The sequence below is a fragment of the Centropristis striata genome, chromosome 15, assembly GCF_030273125.1.
Source record: "Centropristis striata isolate RG_2023a ecotype Rhode Island chromosome 15, C.striata_1.0, whole genome shotgun sequence".
Lineage (NCBI taxonomy): Eukaryota > Metazoa > Chordata > Actinopteri > Perciformes > Serranidae > Centropristis > Centropristis striata.
The window spans coordinates 15,224,005-15,240,278 of record NC_081531.1 but is presented as its reverse complement, the minus strand read 5'-3'; the positions used below and the strand labels follow the sequence as shown (position 1 = coordinate 15,240,278).

The window sequence follows — 16,274 nt, the reverse complement described above, 5'->3', positions numbered from 1 at the left end:
TGTCTGACGCTGAGCAGAAAGTGCTGAAAGTGGACAGGACAAAAGGGCATCCCACTTCATGTCTATTTTTCATTTTTGGAAGTAGAATTTTTCTCCCTTTTTTATAGTTTGAAAGAAGACATAGTGAGTTGCCAGCAGTCACCACAGCAGTATCTGGTTTTATCTGTGGCATAGCTATGCTGAGTTATTTCAGCAAATGTTGGAATCAGCACAAACCAGAATAGCCAGGCTGGTTCACACTCATGCAAACTGACTTCCTGCATGTACATATCTCTCCAACCCTTAGAGGTAAACAACAGCAATCAGCAAGAGAATAATGAGCTAATACATTCATGCAGTAGTTTCATTTAAAGGCAGGAAGTTTGTTGCCACTTTTTATTATGCTAATGTGATTATTGTTTTGGTTAAAAACAATCTCTTTTAATTTCTGCCCTCTGTTCATCTAAAACATATTACATTTTCTTTCTCCAAATTATAGCTTGGCCTCACTTGTATTGCTGTTAATTATAATGTACCAGGGGATTTGACCTTGTGACAGACAGACCCTGCAGGAAGTTAATTGGTAGGAGCTGAGGCATATTCAGGTCAGACCTGGTTAAAATTACTTAGAAATACTTTTCATGATCTGCTTTAGCTGAGAAGTGCAATAGGTCGGGTTTGTAATAGAGACGACAATAAATTAAAGCCGTAAAGAGCTTACTTTTTTAGCAGTGTCAGTGTCAGTCTGCATATCACGGTCTGAATGTTCCCAACAGCGTAATAAGTCTAGTATCATGCAGAATACAACAAAATAAAAATAAGTGCCAATACTGTTCTTGCAGTGCTTCATCAGTCATCTAACATTTTGATCCAGAACACGATACTCAACAAAAAGGAGCCAGATTATAGCTAACTTTAGAATGCATTTTCATGGTTCCCAGAGGATGATTTCTAATACCCCTATTGTCTACTCCGACCAAGATCAGATCAACATTTCCTTCCATCCAACATTTTGCTGCCTGAGATGGGACACTCATGACAGGATCCCCATGAATTTTGATGTGGTTATTCATGGTCCTCAGAGGATGAATCCTAATGAAACTGGGGAACCTGTGCCCTTTTTGTCGCTCTCAACCAGCCAAAATGCTCACTCATCCACAATAAATATCACATTTGACCTTGACATTTACTGAGAACCATTTTTATCCTGGATACTCAAAAAACTTTCCTCTTGTTCCCGCATCAAGACAAAGCTTCGATGGGCTGCTGGCAGCACTTTAGATCTTTGGTTTGTGTTTTAGAATCTTCAGTCATTCCGCCCTTTACACTGACCGGTTTTACATTTAATATATTCACAGCCAGATTTCATGCTCATTGCATTTTTTCACTTCTGCTGCCCTTTTCAGCCTTTTAGTCTTTTGTGTAGCATTCTCTCCAGGTTAGTAATTAGATGCTGTCAGAATGAGCAGGCTCAAATTAGTCAGGGACAAAAAGGGACATTTCAGTGCTGGACCTCTGTTTAATATCCAGATATTAATGATGACAGAAGAGGAGCCGCTATTTGAAATGTGTCAGGGAGTTGTGTGTTTGGAGGTGATGAAGTGAGACAGCACATTTTTATCAATAGAGGAGGGAAAATACAAGGCTATATAAAGTAGCCCATGTCAGACCATACTATAGTTTGTTTCAAACTTTTTACGCTGTAAGTTAGTGGGGAAAAGCACTTTTAACTGTCGATATCTGCAGCACACATTTGTGTTCTTCAAGAATCACTCCACTCGTACCGCACTTGGATGACAACTGAAGTGGTGCTGGGTTTGGGGGAATGATGGCAACAACCATAATCCTGACAAAGCTGTGGTGGTGAATGACTGAAAGATGCGAAGAGAAGGAGCTTAGGAGCTGACACGTCTATGTCAATTTGATTAAGGCTTGACACCCACACACTGCACATGGAAACGGCTGCTTAGTGCTTTGTGCGGTGTCTCAGAGTACAGCAGGTTAATGATAAGTGGTGAAGACAGTTTGGAATGTGCCTCTGAAAGGCTAATTTATCTGCCTTTGAAACACAAATTGGAAACGTAATTCTCAAAGTTGGTTTTGTTCCGAGGCTGACAGCTATTATGCATGTTCACTTTTCACCTGCAAACTAATTTTCTTTTAAAGTGCAGAAGAGCATGAATAACTACAGGTATTCCTAATAATTCTGCACTGCTACTACAGTATACTACATGTATAAAATGGTATAGACATGAATTGGGGTCTGTTCGTTGTTTTGTGCTTGTCCCCTTAGAGGGAAGGGTTCCAACCTGATGGGAGCAGTCTCTCACTGCAGAGTAAAGTCCTCTTCAAAGGGCCTTGAGGGCTCACCAAATGGTTGGATGAGTGCAAAAAGGAAATGTATGCTATAGCCTTCATTCTCAAGAGATTTCAACCCGATTGAACTCCTTTGGGGGATGGAGGTACATGTTAGCAGCACTCTGCACCTTCATCAAACTCTAAATGAGGCTATATCTTTTGGTACAATGACAATCACTCCTCGAATAATTGCACAGAATTGGATAATTGTTGACATCGATGATTGATAATTCTGATAGGTTGTGGTTGAACAACACTTTACTGAGAATTAAAAATATTACCCATTTATGTACATTGTCATGACCTGGCTCCACACCATGCAAATTGGTTTAAATAATTCTTTATTAAATCAAATTAAACCAAATTAGACCAAATTAAACTATCATAAATGATTTGAAGCTATGGAGTGTGTAGAAGCATTGGTATCAGTGGTGTAGGGTGTGCATGAGGGAGAAGTGTGACTGTGTTGACAGTGTTGATAGTGTGGAACAAAGGGAAAGGACAACCTAAAGCATCAAGCTAAACCAAGCTAAGCTAAACCAAACTAACCCAGACCTTACTGGGCACAGAGGAGCCCAGAATAGGGCTTTAAGAGTTTAATAAGAGTTTGAGAGTGATCAGAAAGGGGGAGAGCACCTGGCTGCAGTGGCATAAATACTCTAATCCAGGAGAGGAGGAAGGGACACGCTCAGAGGATGCCCCATGGGGCATCACAACATGAAATTGCTGCAGGAAAGTTTGCAGAAATCAGTTGTATTTAAAAAAAAAAATAGAAAAAAAAATTAAAAAGTAAAATAACAAATTGATTTTGAAAAAGTTCATTTAAATATTTTTTGGATTTTAGAATGGGAATTATGGCAACCCTAGCAGGTCAAGTTTTTTATAAAGAAGCTGTAAATTGTATCGAATGCCAGTGCCAGGAAACATGATGGTAGTGATGTGTTGCTGTTTATGCAGTGCTGTAAGGATGAACTGGAGATTTTGGAAATGCCTGCCAGAAATCCTTTTAAAGATTGCGGAGAGGCTTTTTCAGGTCTGTGAGGTTAGAGGGAGAGCTTTCGTGTGGGTCTGAGAAGACAACTGAGACATGGTATGTAATACATCAGACAGTACAAGTGGATTTGACTTGACTGACATACAGTGAGAGGGTTAGAAGGCTCTGCAGAGGGGCTCGATATATTCAGGTGAGGTCATATTTGACACAGTTGGTAACTGACACCTTCTTTTTCTATGCAGCATTTTTCAGTGTCAAATTCCAGGTTGCCAATAGACATTGTGTCAAGCAAAGTGACGTATTAGAAGCTGCACCAAGTTGCAACACCAAGTTAGAGGTTTGGTTGCTCATTTAAATCCCTCACCTGTCTTTGAAAATGTGTGATGAGAGGAGGTGAACTTCTGAATGAAATCTGGCCATTCCATCAGCCTCACTGAGTTCACCTAGCAGCAAGCATGCAAAATGATATGCAAGAGCATTTAAGCCAATTAATCGGTGAAGGAATTTGCATAAATGCTGTTTCAGGTTTTAAAAGGAGGGCACTGTGAAATGGAAGAAAGCTCCGACTCCAAATACGATCTCAGTCTCAAAGATTCAAATCATTTTCATGACAATAATTATGAGTTGTATCACATATAATTTTAGGTCTTTGAATTATTTTCCTATATTATTGAGAATGAGGAGTCAGCCTTGATTCAGCTATGTCCCACTGTAACTCCGAGCTGTGACCCCTTATTACAGGGTATGTGAGGTGAAGTATTGCATTATAAAATTCGACTGGATTCTAAGTATAGATTTTTCAGAGTTTACTACACCTGGTCTCAGGGCTGGATTTCACTTACTGCTCCAATTCATCTTGAAAACATATTTAAACCAGCCCATATAAATCCCACTCTGATCAAAACAAGAGTTTTCTAAAATGATGCCATTTAGTTATGCCGAAGTGTCTCTGCATGTGCATTCAATTGAGAGCTTACAGATCTTAAAGACAACCAAATATTTGTGCAGCACTTAAAGTCATTTGGTAAAGGGTTGCAAACATAATCTCTCTCCAGTATGTCAAGAGGAGTGTGCTGCAGAATGTCTGGCATAGATCTCATTTTGAAAGTTGGAGTTGCAGAAATGCTTGTGTCTCAATTTAATAAGGCATACCACACACAAGCAAACGTTTGAGGGTTTTCAAATGGAGTCTAGGAACTCAGTCACGTCATGTATCTTTCTGTTTGTGTTCTGCTCATAGATTGTGTAGGTTCTGCTTCTCCCAAATGTTGCCCTTTCTTCCCCTTTCAATTGTCAAATAATTGCAACAATGTTCCATAACATTCATATCAAATGGTATGGCGTCAATTTAAGATCAAAATTGCCTCATATCTCAAGAATTCAGCAACTCCTCCTCACAGTCTGAGGGGAGTTAAGGAGGGAGCTGTCTACCTAATTTCGTAAGAAATAAAAAAAATCAGTGTGGTCGGTTGGTTGCTTGGATTTTTCTCAGGTCTTTGCCCTTATTTCTAACATCTTGACAGCTTTTCAGGCCACAGGGATTCACTAGCAATAGCACTCAGTATTCAAATGCACATACTGTAGACAGCTGAGAGAAATGGAGCTCAGATACAGAAGAGTGCATCTGCATGTCTCCCGCAGTACAGGACATCCTCACACGGCTGCATTCACAGTGTATGTGCTGGCGATGTATGCATACCAGTGTGGCCCTACACAGTGCTGCCTGCCGCTGCATGGTGTGTGCTTGCTCCGACATGACTTGCATGTTAAGCACCAACAGCTGACTGTTGTAGCCTCCTTGTAATGGAGCCAGTCACCACCGGCTGCCAGGCTTCAATTAGGCATGCAAACCTCCTGATCCAAGACAGGATTGAAGCTGCCTCAAACTTTAGCTTTTTTCACCAGCAGAACTGACTACTTCTTGTTTGTTCGCCTTACAAACTTCCTTGAAAGAGGTAATGATGGACAAGTGGCCTGTATAAATATTTGTGCTGTTACATCATTTGGAATTAAAGAACCCTGCGATTAAAATACTAAAAGCTTATTTACAGTATTGGGCTATAAAGTCCATAATACTCTCGCTAGAGAATGGCCAGCGCTCACATCTGCTTGGTGCTTTTGGTCATTGTTATTAAAACCTCACAGGCATATTTGCTTCAAAGTGTGGAGGGATTATCAGTGAATTAATACAGCATCGCTAATATTGCTTCTGAGCTCACCATGAGTAGCTTTGAATGTGCTCTTCCATCTTAATTCTTTCCAAACTTTAAAATGAATAACTTGATAGTCAATCTGCTGGCAAGCTATTAAGTAGGCAAACATAAGTGTGCGTGCGTGCGTGCGTGCGTGCGTGTGTGCGTGCATGCTGGGGGATGTATATGTGTGTTAATTAATGCTTTTAGTTTTCTTGAGCTCATATAAAACACCTGGCCTCTCTTTATTTATTAAAGGATAATACCTAATAATTTATTATGGATCCTATTGCTCCAAAGGTGAGTTCAGACTTTTAATAAATAAAATGCTGAAACGAGAAAATATAAAAGAACTCATGGCCATTTTTTTTTTTTATGTTTATCTCTCATTAATTTAAAGTGTATAGAGACTTTTTTAATTATAAGGCAGTTATCGTAATGTTCAAATGATCTCAGTACTGCACATAGATTAAACACAAGTGGTGTGTCATGTTTTTTGGAAATGTTTTTGCTGTGTAGTTTTTATTAGACAGGGTTTGCAGGAGATATTAATGAGTAAACAGTTCCCGTGAGGAGGAACTGCTGGTAAACACAGTTGGATACCAATCTCCATGTGGGTGCAGAGAAGCATCTTCTGGTGTCTTTGGTTGCCTCTAATTGCCTCTGTGGATGGTTTCAGGGAACAACCTGCCTGTTTTATTATTTTCTAGGTAAAAAAAAACCTGGTTGGTTTGATTGTGGGAACTGGCATCTCTGGTTATAGAGTTGTGCTTTCAAAAGATGAAAATACAAGGGACGGGACGTGCCACTGAGAGTCTACAGGGAGAGAAAGGCAGATTGCAGTTTTATTTATACAAACATTTGTCAGAGTCAATGCTGCTGTGCAGACAGAAATCTTCTCAGTGAATTACGTTAAAATACAATATGTCGACCAGATAAACCCAACCCAATTTTCCCGGCCTTTGGTTATATCGATCTACTGTGTTCAGGTTAACAAGTAAGCAAGGACAGCGTAAATTGCTGTTTTTTGTTGTCTGAATTGCAGTGACTGTCTTTAGAATACTACCAAGGCCTCTCATCAACACAGTATCATTTCTAAAAAAGATTCAATCTCCAACGCTGTGCACCGCTCCCTTAATCACACTGCTCAAATCAGTGGGAGCCAGGTCACTCTGTGTTCACCTGTGCATGTGCCAGACTCTCCATTTTGGTTCAATGCCCCGTCCAGGAGAGCCCAGCCATACCTGCGTGTAGCTAAGTATTAACCCTGCTTGTTCTAGCCTTGCAACATATTAAAGGTCAGGTTTCTGAAGTGCTTTTTTCAAAGAAACACTAAAAACCCAGTACTATGCTAGTGGTAGGCTTACAGGGTTGACCCGGCTTGTTTGGTACACAGCTATTTTTTGGTCCTTTTTAAAAGTCAAGAAACAAAAATGTTTCCTTTCTTGACCTACACTCATTTTTTAACACCGGCTGAAAGTCTTTTACTTTTTTTGGTGATAATTACGTATCGAAAGTAGAAAAAGTTGTCTCTGGACCAAATGTATTATGAAACAGAACACAGGAAATGTGTTCTTCTATTTAATAGGCACAGCAATCAGCTGTGTGTATATATAACATGTGAGAGTATGTGAGAGACAGTAGTTGGTTAACAGATTGTCATTGGTTCACACATAAGCTGTTAATGTAACTGTTAATGCATATTGAGGTGTATTTGAGGGATTAAAACTATTTTTAGAGATGAAAAACTTAGTTGATAATGTTCTTTATTTATTTTTTTTAATGGTCAAACGTGATTAGACACTCCTGCTAATTAATTGCTTAAAAGTATTGTTTGATTTTAAAAATTGTTGGATAATCTATGTTATTTTTTGGTTCTTGTTTCATTATTCAAAGTGTTTGCTTATTTTTTTGTAATTACAGCATTTTAATCATTATGTCAATCAATCTCATAACTCGTGCCATCCAATCTTGTGATGCACAACTCAACTTTAATCAGGAATCACCTGATCTCAGATAACATTTCTCTATGTTAAAACATTTATATTATTCGACAGAGAGTGAAAAGTGTGCAGACCGACCCTGGTCTTCCCTTACCGTCAATGTAAGTTTGGCAAAGAGTCCCAATCGGTCAGATTTAATAATCTGCCCCAAAAAATCTATCTCTCTCTATCATCATTTTAAGTCTTCCTGAGTCTTTAAAGAGGGCTGAAAGTGAGGCACAGGCTTAGTGGACAGATATTAGATTGGTGTCATGAGTGAACACGTTGGGGCACAGATATCTTCATCCTTTATCCAAACTCTCCCCTCACTGTGCCAAGCACTTCTTTCTATCCCTTCTGCTAATCTACACCCCCTTCATCCAAATCTCCTTCGCTTCTGGGCTTCATCGTTTCCCTTTTTATTCATGTAATTTAGGTCAGGTCTTTCTTAATTCCACTGCTTTGATGGGAACTTTAAAGGATAATACTGTTTTTTTTTTTGCATGTCTTAGCATATTTACAACAAATTGTATATAATTTACAATACTGCTGATCATGTTCTGAAGCATCAAGTCAAGTCTATCCAAATTAAACCGTAAATCACGTATCACTCTTTAAAATATCACTGTTTAAATATATGTACAGTCGTGGAAAAAAATATTAGACCACGCTTTCAATTTCTTGTTCATTTTAATGCCTGGTACAGCTAAAAGTACATTTGTTTGGACAAATATAATGATAACAACAAAAGTAGCTCATAAGAGTTAAATCTAAGAGCTGATATCTGAATCATGATCAAGAAAACCATGGAAAATGGCTAGATATCAGCTCTTAAATTAAACTCTTATGATGTGGTCTAATAATATTTTCCATGACTGTGTGTGTGTATATATATATATATATATATATATATATATATATATATATATATATAAACAATATTAAATCAATTTTACACTTGTCTGCTTTTAAATAAAGTCAAATTTCCACTATGTTCACTTCTGTTTAACCTATTTTTACAGAACACAGTTAAACCAAATTTTTCCATATGGATAGCCCGAAACAATTTCTATATCTGTCTTCAGTTGGTGACTGAGAGTCTCTTTAACAAGAGTCTCTTTAACACTTTGCTGTTTTTTAAAAGTGCTTCAGAAGCACCAGGAAGAATGAAGTAGAACTCCATTTATGTCCTCACAGTGGGGTGCAGGCCGGATCACTGCAAAAACAGTATTTTCTTGTATCTTTGGGGGGGTACTACTAAGCCATGTGGTTTTTTTGGTCTAGAGCAGAGGTTTTAAGTATTGTTTGAAAATCAAGCTGTAGAGAAACTTATTTCTGTCAGTGTTGTGTTTTAAACACGAGCCTGGTCCTTTACCACATTAGCAATGAGACTCCCTGGCATTTGTTTTCATATGGTCCCTTAAGATGAAATGTTAAGGACGATGAACAAAGCCTATTTGGCGCCGTCTCTTATTTCCACACCTTGACTTCACTGCTTACAATACGCTCTCAGCAGAAACACAAAGTCACACTTTTGCGTGACGCATGAGACTCAACAGCCACTTTATCCTAGACACTGCACAAGTGGCCATTTAGAGACATACACTGACAAAATGGCTCAGGGAATAGCTATCTTTCCCACACCGCCTGAACTCCTTTTTGTTGTCTTTAGTGTTGCAGATATGATCAGTTGATTTTTGGCCAGTCATCCTAGTCTTAGAAGACATGGCTAGGGTTTGCAGCACAGTATCTGGGATCTTAGTAGATGAGGGGAAGGAAATGGATATGTTGTTTTCTTTGTATCTACCTCCAGCCTGTGAAAACAAACACACTGTGGGTAGTGGTTTTTCATGCCTCTGGAGCCTGCATAGCCTGGAACAAAGGGCCAGGTCATTGATGTGGCAGAGGCAGAGTCTCACTGCAAATCATTATTTGAATGACTTTTTGACAAAGCCATAATGGAGATATTATTCTCACCTTGAATAGTTTAATGAAATCAATATTTGAGAGCATTTGGTGTCCATTTAAATGCTTAACTTCTGCTTACGTATCTCTGGCGAGCAACCTGTTGTAGTTGTGTCGTGTGATGCCACAACAAAACCTCCAAGATATATCTGCTTTTGAATAATGTGAAGCTTACATGTGTTTACTTGCAGAAATAGAAACTATATCTATATCCACAAGGGGAAGGACAAATCTTCTGACTGCAAGGTCTTTTTATCTATTTTTAACCCTTTAGATTTCTCAAACTGTACAGTAAAATCACATGGACATGATCAGGGTCATCCTTAACAGGATTTCATTGGAAATGCCATAACCTATAATGATTTATTATGACAGGTCAATGATTATTGGTGATATTTTAATTTTGAAGCTCTTTTTATGGTCAAAACAAAACATATATTATGATTTGAATTCATAATGTGCAATATAATGTCGTTTTTTAGTTGGCATATTTAAATCGGACAATTTATTAATTACATTTGGGCTTTTCTTTGTCCTTTTGGGTGCCCCACATATCCAGGACCCCGTAATACCTCTAATAGATGAGAATAAAAATCTAAGCACCAGTGAAGGATCTTCCTCAAGAACTCCCAATTTACCCCACATAACCACTACAGATGGCAAAAAGAAACCTTTCTATGCACAAAGCTTAGTGTGTAAATATATGTAGCTTTAACTGTGTACACCACATCCAGCATCACTGCAGCATAATGCTGTGATGGCTGTTGACATAATGAACTATGCAGGGGAAAAAAGAACAACAAAGGCCTCTGCTGTCTCTTTTCTGTGTTTCTATAGCAATGATATGTTGCATGATGAAACACACATTGTGCTGCTATGATAGTTAGCTACCTGTCTTCGAATGGCAAGTCCTTGTAAACCATTCCCATGAATCTCCTGGTGAGAATTGGGCTGAGACTGACTCACTCATTTGTGTGAAGTGGCGGCATGCTGAAGGCTCAGCGGGATTTCTCTGTCAAGCTCCGGATCACGATTCAGTGGTGTTCCTGCTTCGCAGTCTGTGCTCCGCTCCCATGCTACACATCGCTGGAGAGTCTTAAATTAAACCGTGTCACATTTAAGAAATCATCACATGTCCTGTCATTCTGGTGCACACGTGCGAGTGATGATTTCCTGATCAAGCCTTTGAAAATGATTACACATTTAACGCTTTTTCATTGAATATGCAAGTGTTTCAGTTTTAAATTGTTAGCATGCAGGAAGGAACAAACACCAGGTGTTTCTCTGCTCTCGTTCTAAATCTCATCTATGTCACTGTAGCTTTAGCTGATGCTGAGAGATGAAGTGCATTAGAGTCAAAGGAAAAGGATATTCTTTGATTTACGGCATTATGCCTTCTAAATCATCTGCCAGCAGAAGCAGGGATGGGGTAAACGAGTACGATGGCATCCTGGAATCACTCAGTCAGGCAGCTCAGTGAAAAAATAAATCTCTTCGTATACTGTTAGTAATATACTGAAGATTGCTGCTGATGACTGGAGATCATCTAACCCTAAACTAATTACACATAGCATAACATGCAGATAGAAACTGCACTGCATTTACACCTTTTTCTTTTCCTGTTCAAGGTATGCTTAGACTTGTTAGGTGTCACACTTTTAGATTGTTACAGGGTCACATGAACATTCATTAACAGTTTACACCTTGGAAGTGTTGGCAGATAAAGTAATAGCTTCCTATGAATGTATCACAAGGCTGTGCATCGCTGTAAAATAAAAATAAAGACAATGATGTATGCCTTTTATTCTTTGACAGCTTTATTTGTAGTTACATTTAACGATTCCCACAAGTCCAAGGCAGCCATGGGTTAACCAGAGCCAGACAGAGGCCAAATGAGAACTGACTGCAAGGCCTATTTTTTTTATTTTATTATCACGTCAAAAATTCCTCTAAGAGACGAAAATCAAAATCCAAGCGCCATTTGGCTTGACTAGGTTTCAAATAACGATGGCTCACTTGACTTAATTTGTGTATGCCGCTCAAGGTTTTTTTTTTTGTATGTTAACGATAAATCATTGTTTCGCTCGGTTAGGATCTTGCAACAGAGAATATGGGTGTTGAACCTGGGAACCCCTTTCACTTTTTAGGAAAAAAGGAGATGAAAGAAAACTTCAGATATCACACTGAGTTGCAAAGGATGATGCTGCCAGAAAGTAACATCAGGATTTCATCTCTCTTACATGTGCCTTATGTATCAAAGATTATATAGCCTAAATGAAATAAGATTATTATTCTTTTTTTTTTTTTTCTTTTTTTGAAGTGTGCTGAATGAATTATGTCTTTGATTGGCTAATAAGACGGCCAACAGTTGTGATAGCAAATCTGTTGACCACAGCCAGCAAAATATTCATGCAAAACAATCTACACATGAAAATAAGAAAATTGTCAAACTGATTGGACATTTAGCACTGCCTGCTATGTGCAATATACTATTAACAACCAGACAGTTCAGCAGTGTCCTTGTATAAAACCAAGCCTCATGACCCATCTGCACATGGAGATGTTGCACTCTAGTGAGCATAGAAATTTCATCCCAGACTTTCATTTATAGAGGGTCTGCCTGAAAAATGGTTGTTCTTTTGAGCAGGCAAAGCAATTTGATTTTGAGCCTTTCCTTATTGTGCTTTGCCCCTGTGTCATCATTCCCCCTCGCCTCAACAGAGACTAATGTATATTCTGTTCTATCTTCTTTCTTTACCCAGCTGCCATCCAAGTGCAAATCACTCCAACACAAGGAGAGATCAGCGTAGGAGACTCCAAGTTTTTCCTCTGTGAAGGTAAGAGTGATCTCAAACTAACCTCATCTAACATGATGCAAATGTCACCTCATACAACACTTCTGGCAGTGTTCATTTAGATCATCTGATTATAAGTGATGCAATTCAGTTTAAACAATGAGAATGTGAATACACTGTCATTATGAGTTACGCATTCAAGAATTTCAAGACAAAAGACATGGCAGTGCTTAAAGAAAAAAAAGGAATTGATCGAGCAGTCTGTTCTGAGGAACTAGTGGGAAGTTAAGATCACAGTCAGGTAAGGAAAAGGGCTTAGAAGAGGCGGGAGAGAGAAGAGATAATGAGAGAGAGGTCTTAGACTGTCGCTTTCACTCTTGACATTCTCTTGAATGTACATGGGCAGTTGTCAGCTTGTCTGCTATGTGCATTAGGTGAGTCAGCTGTCTGACATTATATGCATATACATTTCTTACACCGATTACTTGAATATTTATTTCTAACTTGTCAATTACAGCACTATTGCTATGTATAGCGGACTGTTGGTATGTATAACAGACTGATGCAATGGACATAGAACCACACTCTTTTAATCATATCAATCTGCAGAAGTAAGTCCAGCAAATAAGACGTCAACTTGTTTCTAAAGAAATGCTAATAAATCCACTAACTGCGGCTAACTGTTGTGGCTGTTAGCTCAGTAACTTCGGCTGCCAAGACTGCTCAGAGTACCGGAGGAGTCTTCATGTTCAAGCCACTAGCACAGGAGATTTGCCCCACTTTGAGGGGGAGATTTTAAGGCCCAGGGTTGGGAAGGGGGGGGTTGCTGCCGTGGAGTGTCTCAGGTTCTGTTCCAGAACTGAAGCTGGGCGAGTCGGCAGCAGAACTGTGATGAACAGCCTCTATTATGGCAGAGGCAAAAGTGACGGAGGAAGCTAAAAAGAGAAAGAAAGAGAGTGACCAAGTAAGAGGCTGCCAGATAAGATCGAACCTCAGACTGGCTTTAAGAGGGATTTGCAAAATAAGAGGCTGCAGACAAACGGCAAGCTGAACTTCCTGCTGTTGTACTAGCGAGTAATATTAGCTGGCTTGCTATGTCTGGTGTTGCTGCACTTGCTGGCTAAACTCTGTAAGCAAAGTTTTCTTCTGATATTTTATCATTAGTAATGTAATCATATGTGTGTACTATCTTCACACAAATTGCTAAACAAAATGGTATCTAGCCATGCAGATACTTTAGTCTTATCCACAACTAAATGTAAAAAAATAAGAAAATAAAGAAACTGGAAACTCTATAATGGAACAGTAACCCACTACAGACCTGTTGCAACAGAGAAAACTTTTGGTAAGAATGAAACTGTAAAAAGCAAGCTCATTATCTCTGTGCAGGTGAAAAGTGAAGTCTTTGACACTTTTTCCTTTTTTTAAGAGATTTTTCTTTTTTGTTCAATGACAGAATGCCTCTTCAGCTTGAACTCCTGTCCTCCCATTGAAAAGGGTGTCAAGATGCATTTGGGTCCCTTTGTGTTCCTTAAGAGACGAGATGACATTATGTTTGAGGAAAACAAAAACTGTCTCAGCTCGCACTCGCCTTTTTAAAAAATTAATGATCGTTGTTTGATTTTCCTGTCAGGGAAAGTTGCCTCCTCCTGAATAATCCTCTGTCCTATTGCGCGAATAGAAATCATTTATACCAGTCTTCTTATGTTTTAGTTAGCATATTTAGTCTGATCTTGAAAAGACTTCAACTGTAGGGAGATGGGTTTTGATTTAAAAATAATGTTTCCAAGCCATCATCATATCAAGAATTCTTGATAAATGGGTTGTAGATACCGGCTTCTCCGACTTGGAAAAAGGAAGTAATAATGACGATTTTTATTTAATCTTTCATTTTGACTTTGGTTTAAGTATCCTCACAGAACAGCATGCGAGCACAAGGTCTTGTTCAAGTTGTTAAAGTAGTTCCATATTTATGATGTGATACACAAGGGATGTAAATGAATACATTTTTCAAATATTTTAGGAAATTTGAAAAGAGACAAATCTTTTCAGGTCAAATGTGGTGTTTATATTATTGTTTATGTGTTATTTTTAGATACTGTATTATTTATATTTGATTCAATTTGTGTCACTTTTCATATTTCATTTCCTTTTTTATTTTTATGTGCACTGGAATACATTGCATAAGCATGTCCAGAACCTGTCGAATATATTAATTTATTTTTGCAGGGAAAATAATTCAAAGATTAACTCTTATTTAATTTTCTGTGTTTCAGTGGTGGGAGATGCTAAAGACATTGACTGGTATGCCCCCAGCGGGGAGAAGATCGCCCCCAACAGGCCAGACATTATTGTGAGCCGTAGCGATGAAACCATGTCGACCCTCACCATATACCACGCCAACGTGGACAGTGCCGGTATCTACAAGTGTGTGGCAAAGAACGGGGACAAGGAGGCCCAGGCCACAGTTCAAGTGAAGATCTTCCGTGAGTCGTTTTTTTATACACTACAGTCTTTTTCAGCAATACGGAAAGACATATAATGCCTCCTGCATTATGTTTTTGATCTACATTATGAGAAAAATGTTTGTTTTTTTGCAATTTTTAATTACAAAATTGACACTGGAGAAAAATACGGGGAACAACCTGTTCCCTCTGTGCAGTACAAGAACATAGCAATTACTGTAACCCTTCTCTGTCGCCTAGAAATACGTTTTAATTTGGCTAATTGGTTTTGAAAGATATGTTCAAATGGGAATGTAATTGCTACCTGGATTATGCCCACTGGCATTGTTTTTTTTTCAGTCACCATAATCCAGGCAGCATAGTATATAGTATAATAGTTTTTGGCAAAAGCATTTAATACAATATAAACTTTATTTCTAGGGGATAGGAGTGTACTCCTTCTGTGCAATGTGTGCCTCAGTTTGAAAAAAAATCTAATGCAACATTTAGTGACATGTGGACATGTTGGCATCTAAGGCCAAATACAGATATATGTAAGTTATAGTGTTCCAAGTAATATCTCCCAACTGTTACAAATCCTCTGGTGTTTCTCTCAGGTATCTTTTGAAAACCTCTTACTTAAACTTTTACCTATTGAGGTTCTTTGACCCTGGACTCTTAAGTCCATCTAGAAAGGATAGTTCAATTTTTTTTTTAAGTGGGGTTGTATGAGGTACTTACCCACAGTCAATGTGTTCCGTGTAGTAGATGATGGTCTCCGGGTTCCCAGTCTGAACAACGAGATGCACACTCCAGGCAGGGAGCAAACAGCAGACGAGGCCTTTCACAAAATCTATTTTAACCACCTAAACAAAGGCCCACACTAAAAATCTTATACCCGATTATGTGTATGCTATATTAAGGATATGTCCACCAATTTTAATTGTTATCCACAGCTGTTTCATTTGGCACTACTAATTCTCAACTGGGAACATTTAAAGTTGAGTATTTTTTAATATTATGTAGAAGGATTTTACAACTGTGGTCACAAGGTTAACAGTCAAAATTGAGCAAAGAGGTCCCACTGAAGCGAGTGAAGGTGATGTGTTTGTGTTATCTGTCTGAATGTGGACTTAGAGCCTTTGAACCATCTTTACTTTGACTACCTTCACACACCATCTGTGATTACATAAAAAAATAAAACCAGCAAAACATTTATTAAACAAACAGAAGCTGAGCCATATGGTGCCTCATTGCACTGCTAATCAACTGTAAGATTTTATTTATCATCTAAATATGCCACGGGAGAATTTTCACCTTTAGAAGTGTCAGTCTGAAAGTTATTTATAAACGCGTATAATGTACGTTTGTATCTCCTCACTACAGAAAGGATCACCTTCGAGAGTGCTCCCAGCCCACAGGAGTTCAATGAAGGAGATGATGCTGACATTGTGTGCGATGTGGTCAGTTCACCGCCTCCCACCATCATTTGGAAGCATAAAGGCTCTAGGATCCAGGTTGCCAAAGATGGTGAGCCAGTCCAAATACAAATGTTCCAAAGCTTG

At 38.6% G+C, this 16,274-nt stretch overlaps 1 protein-coding gene across 7 annotated transcripts in view; it reads left to right on the top strand.

Moving 5' to 3' along the window:
- ncam1a (neural cell adhesion molecule 1a) overlaps window positions 1-16,274 on the top strand; it is a 266,857-nt gene that overhangs the window by 164,851 nt on the left and 85,732 nt on the right. For all 7 annotated transcript variants that reach the window (XM_059352154.1, XM_059352153.1, XM_059352152.1 and 4 more), the window contains exons 2-4: window positions 12,233-12,307; window positions 14,542-14,751; window positions 16,096-16,239. In XM_059352154.1, the coding sequence (XP_059208137.1) occupies window positions 12,233-12,307; window positions 14,542-14,751; window positions 16,096-16,239 (429 nt within the window). The remainder of the gene's footprint in view (window positions 1-12,232; window positions 12,308-14,541; window positions 14,752-16,095; window positions 16,240-16,274) is intronic.